This window comes from Protopterus annectens, chromosome 15.part0 (genome assembly GCF_019279795.1).
Source record: "Protopterus annectens isolate FY-2018-M chromosome 15.part0, PAN1.0, whole genome shotgun sequence".
Taxonomy (NCBI): domain Eukaryota; kingdom Metazoa; phylum Chordata; order Ceratodontiformes; family Protopteridae; genus Protopterus; species Protopterus annectens.
Genome location: NC_056749.1, coordinates 13,166,953 through 13,179,522, shown reverse-complemented (window position 1 = coordinate 13,179,522; position 12,570 = coordinate 13,166,953). Strand labels below are relative to the sequence as shown.

At 41.3% G+C, this 12,570-nt stretch overlaps 1 protein-coding gene across 1 annotated transcript in view; it reads right to left on the bottom strand.

Moving 5' to 3' along the window:
* The window catches only part of LOC122790105 (keratin, type I cytoskeletal 18-like), an 87,710-nt gene extending 83,716 nt beyond the window's left edge, over window positions 1–3,994 (bottom strand). The window contains exon 1 of the mRNA XM_044057676.1: window positions 3,492–3,994. Coding sequence (XP_043913611.1) covers window positions 3,492–3,905 — 414 coding nt within the window. The 5' untranslated portion in view covers window positions 3,906–3,994. The remainder of the gene's footprint in view (window positions 1–3,491) is intronic.
* Window positions 3,995–12,570: the final 8,576 nt, after the last annotated feature.

The window sequence follows — 12,570 nt, the reverse complement described above, 5'->3', positions numbered from 1 at the left end:
GCTGTCTTAGGCAGCCATTTGTTTTCCACCACTAGACTGGCTGTCAGCTCCCACTTTACCCGCAGTGCCTTGTTTCTGTGGCCAAGAATGGCATTGTAACAGCTGGTTGCGCATTAACCACAGAGAACCTTTTGTTTTCACAGAATTCATTGCATGATAAAATTGTTCACAGAATTAAAAGTACAATGTGACAAGATAAACTGATATGTAGTACAGACTTAAATAAGTGACCAGCAGAAATTTGTCTGCAGAGAATATGATTACTAAATGAAAACACCTTTTAAAATGTGAGTGCTTCTTTGTAGCCTTATACAGTAAATTGATATGAGAAATCAAAATAAACTGAAAAGCCTTTATATTTCCTATATCTGTATGTATTAATAGTCACCAACAATATGATCTTTTAGTCAGCCATATATAATTGCTCCTGTTAAGAGTTCATTATCACTGTCAGTCACTGCCTGCCTCCTTTCTTGCATCAACTCCACCTGAAACATCAGATGCATGTTTTAAGATGTGCACAGCAACATGATTTATATTACTACACAGAGAGTATTGGCCTTCAAGTCCAGATGTCATGTCTGTGTGGTCACAGCTGCCACTTCATAAATTTCACTTCAGTTACCTCCCTTCCTCTCTGATGTAATGCTGAATGACCACAACCAGGGCCTCTCAGTAATGGTATGGAACTGTGCTCTGACCTAATTTTGAATGACCACAGCTAGGGCCTTTCACTAATGGTGTGGAACTGTGCTTTGACCTAATGCTGAATGACCACAGCCAGGACCTCTCAGTAATGGTGTGAAACTCTGCTCTGACCTAATGCTGAATGACCATAGCCAGGACCTCTCAGTAATGGTGTGGAACTCTGCTCTGACCTAATGCTGAATGACCACAGACAGGGCCTCTCAGTTATGGTGAGAATCTGTGCTCTGACCTAATGCTGAATGACTACAGCCAGAGCCCCTCAGTAATCGTGTGAAACTGCGCTCTGAACTAATGCTGAATGACCACAGCCAGGGGCTTTCAGTAATGGTGTGGAACTCTGCTCTGACCTAATGCTGAATTACCACAGCCAGGGCCTTTCAGTAATGGTGTGGAACTCTGCTCTGACCTAATGCTGAATTACCATAGCCAGGGCCTTTCAGTAATGGTGTGGAATTCTGGTCTGACCTAATGCTGAATGACCACAGACATGGCCTCTCAGTTATGGTGTGAATCTGTGCTCTGCCTAATGCTGAATGACCACAGCCAGGGCCTTTCAGTAATTTTGTGGATCTCTGCTCTGACCTAATGCTGAATGACCACAGCCAGGGCCTCTCAGTAATGGTATGGAACTCTGCTCTGACCTAATGCTGAATGACCACAGCCAGGGCCTCTCAGTTATTGTGTGGAACTCTGCTCTGACCTAATGCTGAATGACCACAGCCAGGTTCATTCAGTAATGGTGTGGAACTCTGCTCTGACCTAATGCTGAATAACCACAGCCAAGGCCTCACAGTTATGGTGTGGAACTCTGCTCTGACCTAATGCTGAATGACCACAGCCAGGGACTCTCAGTAATGGTGTGGAACTCTGCTCTGACCTAATGCTGAATGACCACAGCCAGGGCCTCTCAGTAATGGTGTGGAACTGTGCTCTGACCTAATGTTGAATGTCCACAGTCAGGACATCTCACTAATGGTGTGTACCTGTGCTCTGACCTAATGCTGAATGACCACAACTAGGGCCTCTCAGTAATAGTGTGGAACTCTCCTCTGACCTAGTGTTGAATGACCACAGCCAGGGCCTCTCAGTAATCATGTGAAACTGTGCTCTGACCTAATGCTGAATGACCACAGCCAGTGCTTCTTGGTAATGGTGTGGAACTTTGCTCTGACCTAATGCTGAATGACCACAGCCAGGGCCTCTCAGTAATGGTGTGGAACTGTGCTCTGACCTAATGCTGAATGCCCATAGCCAGGGCCTCTCAGTAATGGTGTTTAACTGTGCTCTGACCTAATGCTGAATGACCACAGCCAGGGCCTGTCAGTAATGGTGTGGAACTCTGCTCTGACCTAATGCTGAATGACCACAGCCAGGCCGTCTCAGTATTGGTGTGGACCTCTGCTCTGACCTAATGCTGAATGACCACAGCCAGGATCTCTCAGTAATGGTGTGGAACTGTGCTCTGACCTAATGCTGAATGACCACAGCCAAGGCCTCTCAGTAATGGTGTGGAACTCTGCTCTGACCTAATAATGAATTACCACTGCCAGGGCCTGTCAATAATGGTGTGGAACTCTGCTCTGACCTAATGCTGAATGACCACAGCCAGAGCCTGTCACTAATGGTGTGGAACTGTGCTCTGACCTAATGCTGAATGACCACAGCCAGTGCCTCTCAATTATGGTGTGGAACTCTGCTTTTCATGTTTTAGCATTTTTCTCATATTTCTCATCCTGCCAATAATGTTGTGAATGGTGACCTTGAAATTGTCTGCAAGAGTGCAACTGATATAGCCTTCTGTAGGATCACATTTGCTAAACTATTGAACTGTTTAATACTGGATGTTGTATCATTCAGCACAAACATGGGATTTATGCCATGGTTGAAGGTGAGTTGTGATTAGAACTTTGAGAACTGTAGGGGGATAGTCTTTGTAAGTTTATGGTGACATTCCTTCCTATTAGATGTCACTGACAGTGATTTGTGCACTTGTCAGGGTTATAATTTTAGGCAGGAGGTAAAACCCTGAAAGCATCATGGATTGCCATATATATATATATATATATATATATATATATATATATATATATATATATATATATATATATAACATTCGTGTACTAGCATGGCACCGGAGATGGGTGTGCGCTGTTGAACTAGCTGGTCCTGTGGAGATTTCAGCACACTGGTAACCACTTCCTTTTCAAAAGCATTCGATGCTCAGAATGAGAATCAATGACCTGTTATGAATGCCTTTTCCAGATTTCAAACGTTGATGATGATGATGATGCTGTAATTAAAGAACAACAAACATCCTGAGAACTGCTATTCACTAAATGTGCAGTGAATGCGATCATCTGCAGAAATAATTATTTTTGCCTGTAACCCTGCTCTTCAAATTGTACAGCTGTTGGCTCATTGCATCTCAAGCTAATAAATCCTGCCCTGCATGACAGTATCTTTCCTGCATGCTAAACTGTTACATCAGTTCCATTTAGCGCAGCCAGATTATATATATATATATATATATATATATAAAGCCCAGTCCCTGTAGGACCACAACCCATGCATTCTCTACAGTAAAAGACATAAACTAGTAAAGAAAGGGACAGATGGAATAAAAGCCAGGGTTACACATATAGCAGGTTCCTAGATTGAAATGACAGATTTCTGCTGTCTGTGGCTCCCTGCTGTCATATTAATCGAATGCATGCAGATGAATTCCCCTCACCTGCTACCAGAATCAGTAATTGACAAACAAATAGACATAGGAAAGATCCTACCTGCTGCTGAAGAGGCCTCACTTTCAGCTCATATGCATCCCAGTCAAAGCCTTGGAAGGACCTTCCAGATGAATGCTTCTGGATCTTCCTTTCCAGATCCTTGTTTTTCTCTTCCAAGGAACGAACCTTATCAAGGTAATTAGCAAGACGGTTGTTCAGGTGATGCATTGTTTCTTTCTCGTTGTTTCCTATGTCAGCAGCAGACCCACTGCCTGGGAGGGTCAGACCACCACCAAAGCCATCGAGCACTTGACAGAACTGCAGCAGGGATTTTGTGGGCTGGACTCTGTAAATGGTGGCAGAACTAAATGCTGTAGGAGATCTCCTGGAAATACCGATGGGAGAATGCACGGATGCACTGGTGAAGGACTTGGGCACAGATGACACACCACGGCTGTAAGAAAGCTGATTCATTGTGTTGACTGAAGGAAATGACTTTCTTTTTGTGGTACTAAAAGCCAAATGGGATATTTTCTTAATAAAGTAGTATTTTTGAGTCCCAGGAGTAGCTGATGTGATGGAGATTATGGAATGATGTGCAACCTCTTATATACCCCTCCCTGGGCCTGTGGGTGGCTATGCTCCCTCCTGCTGTAACCCTCCTCGACCACAACAGGGTGCGTCCCTGGACAAGTCCTAGCTTGAAGGTGATTTACAACTTGCTGTAATTAGAAGTACATAGCAGACAATACATTCACAGCTGAATATGTGTGCATGTCTGTCTGTGTAATAAACTAACTTTCTGTTTGATGCATGTACAAAGAAATAAAAGTAACTCCTTTCAAACCGATGCTAATTGCTTCTGCCAGCGTTTTCTTGTGTTTAATTTTTACATTGTCTAGTCTGCTGTATGGGCATACTTAGACATGCATCATGTAAGCCATGGTATATAAATACATTTTTCAGGGACAGTATTTTACCTGTTTTGAAATATCAGTGAAATAAGGGTACAAGTGCATTAGCAGAGACGATAACTGCGTCCAAAGTCACACCTACTTCTGGCTAAAAACTGTGTCCAAAGTCACACCTACTTCATATACTAACTTCTGATTAAAAACGGTGTCCAAAGCCACACCTACTTCATATAGTAACTACTGTCAGCCAGATATAACCTTGAGGCCTCACTACTTTACCACATGTCCTTAATCCTTAGTTACATGGCGGGGGGGGGGGGGGGTCAGCGACAATATGAGACCTTGATATAACAATTAGAAAATTGAGACTACAGCTTCACACTCCTCTGGTTCTGTTGTGACTGCATCCTTCTTTCATACTAAAATGTAGATATCATGTGAATGGACTGTGTGTGTGTGTGTGTGTGTGTGTGTGTGTGTGTGTGTGTGTGTGTGTGTGTGTGTGTGTGTGTGTGTGTGTGTGTGTGTGTGTGTGTGTGTGTGTTTTGTATGTGGGTGAGCATGTGTGTTTGTGTGTGTGTGTGTGTGTGTGTGTGTGTGTGTGTGTGTGTGTGTGTGTGTGTGTGTGTGTGTGTATATTAGTCCACAGCCCCCTTCTGAATTTCTGGGCTCACACACACTTGTGAACGATATGTTTTTTGGGGCCCTTCATTGTAGTACCCTTGCTTCTTATCAAAGGTAACACAATTGGCCAATTGGCAGGTCATTTGAAAACATCTGTGTTTTAGCAAAGGCCTACCGTTTTTTTAGTCTGGGTCAGTAATAAATGAATATTTTAGGTTCAGAGTAGGACAATTTAATAAGTGATAATATGAAGCCATTCACATAACCTATATAAAGATGGAGTATAGAAATGCTAGAAGAGTGTCACTCAGCAGACATTGCTCTGAATAATACTCCAGCTGAGTTTGAGATGATTCTATACTTCAGTCTTGCGTATGCTGCCTTCATTTATAAGTAAGATTTTTACCACTTGACATAATACAGCACTCCTGAAACACTATGTTTTCTGCATGAGGCACTGTGCACTTTGACACTACACACTTTGCTGGTGTGGGTTCAGCATTTCCCTTGCACATTTGTAAGATATGTCTGCAATTGCACTGTGCTTCACATAGTTGTTATGTGTCCATACACCAGTGTGCACATACCAGGAAAGTACACACATCTATAATGTATTTAATAACTTCTGATTTTCTCAGTGATTATTTCAAGCTTTTTTAACAAACAAACCAAATGCATCAGTACCAGTTTCAAATCTAGTGTTTTAACTATCCAAATGCCCAGCCTGTTTCTATTTTATTTATACAGTCTGTGGTAATGGAGTTGTCCTAAAAGGTACAGCAGCCTGCAGCCAGGGGTGGTGGCCTTGAGAACACCTGAAGGCCACCTGACCCGCTGTCAGTGGTACAACACACATGCCGGCATTTAAGGACTTAGCCTCCTAAGAAGTGCATTACTGAAGATTTGTTACGGAGATTTCTCTTTCCATGGACTACATCTGTTTGTTCTTTTGTTTATTTATTTGGTTTCCTCTCTGTCCTTCTTTCTTGCTTCCCCCACCCTGCCTTAGATAGGGAGGGCTGTATGCCTCTCTGCTTCTTGCTTAAGAAGGCATTACTTACAATGCATGTGGGGTCAGTGTAATTATTATAATGCTATGAGATTAGATTTCTTCTACAGCCTCTCTTCCTGACCGAATGGGTCTAATGTCCATAAGAAATGATTGCTGGTCCATGCAGGTGTGGTTCTGAAGACTCATGTGCATATTCTTTAAATTTCACAGCTAGTTCCTACTAATGTCTGGCTATATTATAGGTTCATAGGTTCATAGGTTCATACTAGGCTATCTGCCCTAGGGCATTTATAAGCCTAGCCAGAGTGTGTTTGGCTTTCGTCATCCATTTTAAATTAATTTTGCTATGCCCTTTTTCGAGGTTAGTATACTGTGCCTCTGTCTAACAGTGACACAGAAGTGATACCCGGGGTAAACCTACGATCCCCCATCCACTCATCAAGATTCCTCTTGAAGAGAGTCAATGAGGGACTCTGCCTAACCTGGACTGGGATTTTATTCCAGAGTGAAGGGATCCTCTGTGTTATGAATCTGTCCCTCCAGCATGTCCTATTTATTTCAGTGCTGAGGTTCAAGTCTCTCGAGCGCATAGCTCGATGGGATTAGGATTTTCTGAGGTGCAGCATGTCCATTAATTCCGGGTTGGACATGGCTTTATACGTCAGGCACAGATCGCCTCTGAGCAGGCGGTATGCCACTGAGTAGAGCTGGAGTTTCTTTAACCAGGCAGCATATGGCATCTGTTTGAGCCCTTTGATCCTCTTGGTGAGGTACTTTTGGGGTCTTTCCAGTTGCTGCAGGTGTCTGGTAAGGTACATCCCAAAAGGGGCATTGTACTCAATTATGGGCCTGATGAGGGATGAGTAAAGAGGCACGATGACCTCCCCTGATCTAGATGTGAATCCCTTCATGATTAGGTGGGCTATAAAAAATGTTTTTCTAACCACTTTGGCCACGTGGTTGTCAAATGAGAGATTGCTATCAACTTGGGTCCCCAGGTCCCTAATTACTTCTTCTGTACTTAATGGATTACCACCTATGTGGTAATTTGTCGGCACTTTGTTTTTGCCAAAGGGGATGACTATACACTTTTTGGTGTTTAGCTTGAGGCCATGGCTCTGGCACCAGTTGTCTCTTTCTATGAGGCCCTTTTGGAGGATGCTTGTGTTGGCTGGAGAGTCGATTATGGTGCCCAGTTTGCAGTCATCTGCGAACTTGGTCAGCCACAGTCCTTCTGTGTTGGCCTGTACTTCCGAGAAATATATACCGAACAAGAGAGGTCCCAGGACGGAGCCTTGTGGGATGCCATTTGTAACTGGTTTGGAGTCTGACATGGCTCCAGCAATTCTAACCATGTGAGTTCTGTCCTTGAGCCAGTTTGCAACCCATCTAGTGACATAGGGGTTCATATTTAAGCTGGTGAGCTTATCTATAATGCTCAAGTGGGGTATTTTATCGAAGGCTATTGTGAGGTCCAGGTAGGCTGTGTGGACCACCTTCCCCTCGTCAATGGCCTTGGTGACTGTTTCAAAGAAATCGACCAGGTTTAAGAGGCAGGATCTGCCCTTAACAAAGCCCAACTGGGTAGGATCCAGTGCCTGTAGGTCCCCAATATCTTTATTTATGAGGTCCATGATGATCCTTTCCATAGCTTTGCAGACCAAGCTAGTCAGGCTTATGGGGCAATAGTTTACAGGATCTGTTGAGGCACCACCTTTGTGGAGAGGGATCACTGTTGCTGTACGCCACTCTTTGGGTACATATCCTGTAGTAAGGCTGAGATTGAACAGTAGTTTTATGTTTGGGTTTAGCTCTTCTTGGAGTTCATGTAGGACGCAGCCCAGGACACCGTCTGGTCCCATTGATGCTGTGTTTTTTGCTTTGGAGAGGGCGGATCTTACCTGAGCATCTGAGATGTCAGGGGGGCAGCACTCTGCTGGGATAGATATTTGCCCTTTTGGTGGGGGTTTGCGCTGAACCTGTCAGCTAGGATGTTGGCAATGTCTGTGGGTTCGGTGTATTTTTTGTCATTTTGGACTAATTCTGAGCATATCTGGGAATTCCCACCCAGGTTCCTAACATAACTAAAGAAAGCCTTGTTATTATCCTTAATGTCCTGTGCAATTTTTCTCTCGAAGCTGGCCTTAGACGATTTTATGAGTGCCCATAGTTTTTTGCTAATACTGATCAGAGATGCCTTCCCTTTTAGGGATTTTGCTCTATCATGTAGTAGCTTCCTCCTTCTGTTGTATAGTTTGTTTATAGCTGGGGTCCACCAGACAGGACGTCTGCCTTTGGAGGATTGGATCTTGGTTTTATTTGGGATTGTATGATCCATGCATTCCTGAAGGTGTTCATAGAATGCATTTCTAAAGGATTCTGCGGTCTGGACCGTATTTTCCACAGGCCCGGGGGCTTTGAAGGATTCCACCTCGGTTTTGAGGAGTGTGAAACTTGCTTTAGAGAAGTTTTTCACTGTGGTTTTCTGGGCAGGGGGTGGGGTCGTGATGTGACTATCCAGTGAGATTAGTTTATGGTCTGATCTTACCAGTGAGGGATACACTACTAGAACATTCTCTATGCATTTCTAATCCTCTTAACCTTACAATGTGATATGACTCACCTTGTTTTGACCTATTTGTGAGTGTTGTATAATAACTGCTGTTTATACTGCATTAGTCATGTTTTTTCTTAACAATTGTTATAATTACCATGTAATAAATTTATAATCATGTTTTTTTTTTGCTGAAATGTACATCTGTCTTCTCATACCTCCGCTGAGACTAAATTGGTTGTTATCAATGCTCTACCCCAATTAACAAATCTGAATCAACAAACAAGCAAACAAATAAATAAAATCTGTTCATGTGAAGTAGAAAATGTTACTAACTGGATGGCAGCAAATCAGTTGCACTTCATTTTGTACGTTATGAACCAGCTATTCTGATTACGACCTACAGTGTTATTTGATTGACCTATGTAGATTATTCATCTCTGTGTATCAATCAGGTGGTAGTTGGACACTTGTGTGAACCATTACAAAGACATGTGTCTGGAGCATTTCTCCCCGGGCTCTGCTGAAAGTTGGCTCTTGCCAAGTTGGACTTTCCTGGTAAACAAATGTTAAATAAATGAAATAAAATAAATTAGAACGGATATGTTGTCTGTATGTATGACAGCCATACCTGTGTACATCAAGAAGGGAGATGCTATCTATATGCACATAAGCCATGTCTGGTGGTAGAATGGAGATGTCATCTGTCCTATCATTTCATAAAATGCCAACAAAAAGGCACTGAGATGTTATACAGCCTGTTCAAATGCTGCAGCAAACACAATGCAGCTGACATTTCCTCTCCTTATTCCTGATATAGGAGATACAAGCTTTTTAAATGTTACAAATGTCATAACATTATTGGTCAACTGTGAAATTCATTTCAGCGGTATACCATATTTTCTGGGAAAAATGATAATGTACAGGTTAAAATGGAATCTCTTAATGTCACAATCAAAGTTTTCTACATGTAGTGCTCTTTCTAAGTAGCCTAATCCCAGCACACTTCAGTGTTTATGCTTTGTGCACCTATAACAAGCCGCTGCCTTCTTCCTCTTTTCTGATAACAGGTCAAGTTATCAGAATATGTACATTACATGTTTCTCTGTATATTTCAATAAGGAGAGTTCTGTTTGTACGAGTTATTTTTATTTGTTGGTTCACATACTTCTCAACTTCTTAACACAAGAATTCTGGACAAAGCCAAAAATAATGTGAGGACAAAGTGGACAGAATTAAAGGTTTTGCATTAGTATGTATTTTTTTTTTCTTTTTTTTTTTTTTTGGATACAAAGTCTGAAACTCACATTTCTGTAAGTTAGTGAATTCAGTCCTCAATGATTTCCCAGAAAACCATAAATTTTAGGAATAACAGATGAAAAATATGAGTCAAAAGTCTTATTTTGCAAATTTCTGGACAATCTCTAAGTATGTGACACATAGAAGGTGATGTCTGTATAGCCATTAGCCACCTGTCTGTACCGTTAGTTGGGAGATCCCATCTTTAAATATCTATCAGATATCTTTGTAGTGTTAGACAGAAAATGCTGTCTGCATATGTGTATCAGACATTTCCGTATACTCTTAGGTTCATAGGTTCATAGACTAGTACTAGGTTAACTGCCTTGTATACCATTTTAAGCCTAGCTAGTTTCACCATACGAGAATCAAACCCTGCACCTTGTGTCTGTAAGGCAAACACCTTAACCATTATGCCAGCCTCCCACCCTACTTCATCTGATGAGAAATACCATCTGTATATGCATGTCAGAATCAGACATATCTGTATACCGTTAGATGGAATTTGTTGACTATATATGGATATCATATATGCCCCTGAGAGTTAACCCACTCATTTGGGATTTGGGAACTTGTATGGACTGTGACCTAACGTTTGACCAAAATGTGTCCATTGTTGTAAGAAAGTATTTCTATATTGCAAGCTTATGAATAAAGGGATTGTGTCTAGATCTTTGTGTCTTTGCCCCACTTTACTCAGCCCTCAACAGACAAGTCATTGAATATAATGCCCCCTTTGGTATGTATTTATCCAGACACATGCAACACTGGAATGCCCACAGAGGTATCTTGCTAAAAGGATACAAAGCCTAGATAACATGTCTTAAAAGGTCCAACTCAAAGCCATGTCATTATACTCAGTATCCTACCAACTGCTAAGCAGTGACCTATGTCTAGCATGCAAGGCATCCTCTGACCCATTACTGATGGATTTACTGCAAATTAGTAAGACATATGGCATCAGATATACTCAGTCTAGGGATATAAACCTCTTCTGCAACATCAGCAGAATGGTTTGGAATGACCGGTATATTTTGCAGAGGAAACTGCTTACCTGGAACAGAGTCCAATCCACATAAAACAAAGTTCATCCCTGTCCATATTCAACTGCAACTTGGATCTATGGATGGGAAACAGAAAATGTATCCCAGACAGCTCCCTGTACTACTAATGGACAGAATTAGATCCTGAATGCATTATCTCATGCATGTGTCTCCTCAAATTATCTGTGGTATGATCCCAGTTATTTTCATTAGGGATAATATATAATTATCGACGACGGGATGCGTAAGACCATTCTCTAACCAAATGTGATAGGTTTATTCAAGCACAGAAACAGAAACTAGCTAGGCTTAAAATGGCCTTCAGGAATATTTATGTATGAATATATGAAATCTCTATATAGTGTTAGATGGGAGGTGCTACCGACCATAGCTCTCAACTTTCCATCTCCAAAAGGAGGAACACTAGCCCTCATAATGTGGAACAAATGGGCAAAATGTGGAAAACATACTAATGGCTTGCTAATGACTTCAACTATGAAGGCCATAGGATGGTTAAAATATGCTGGTTTTACTTATAGAGAAGATCTTTTAATGAATTAATATGATTCATTTCAATTTACCATGGATTTCACTTAAAAAACTCCTAACACTGAATGTGTGACAGTCTTTCAATGTGGAACTTTGAGGAACATGAACTTTTTAAGACCCCAAATGAGGTACCTTCCTCGTAATGAGGTACACTTGAGAGGTATGCTACCGACATATGTATCTCAGACATGTTTGCATACTGTTAGAAGATGCTGTCTGTATGAATGTATATGTATGACACTGACATGTACCTCAGACATCTTTATGTACTGTTAGAAGAGGTGCCTTATTAGCTGATTGAAGACTCATTCTTTTGAATGTGTCTTGATCGAACTTTATAGTGCGAAATGGCAAAATACCGAAGCAGCATATAAGCAAATTCTTTCCCTGGGAATGAAATCGCTTGGCCGCCTTCGGTATTTTGCCTTCTTTGTTACTGTAGTGCGGTCTTGGAGTTGGTATATTTAAGTAGGGGGAGTGTGGTGGGTGAAGCCCCCCCACATTAGAAATAGTTTGTGGTGTGCGTGTGTTGTGTGTGTGTTTCTGGGAACAGCGATTTTTTTCCCCTGGGAAAAAAAATCGCTGTTCTGAGTGTTCGAGATTGTAAGCTTTTGCTTACATGGTGTCGATGAATCAGCGTTCGCTTTTCTAAGCATTCGGTGATTCAATATAGACCCATTAGATGATGCTGTCCATATGTATATATATATCTATATATATATGTGTATATATATATATATATATATATATATATATATATATATATATATATATATATATACACACATATATAGATATATAAAAATGTATCTCAGAAATTTCTATATACTGTTAGATGGGAAGATGCTGTTAGTATGTGTGTATATATATATATATATATATATATATATATATATATATATATATGGATCTAGGACATTTCACAGAAACTCAAATGACCGAACACAAATCAGCAAAATCACAATTCACTGAAAACTCAATTCACCGAAACACATTTCACTGAAAGTTATATATGGCCTTTTCGCCACTATAGTGCAAACCTGGAGTTAGTATATATAGTAAAGGGGGTGTGGGGGCACTGCCCCCCACATCAGGTGGTGTGGGGGGCATAGACCCCCACATATTTTAAGTATATATCATGTTT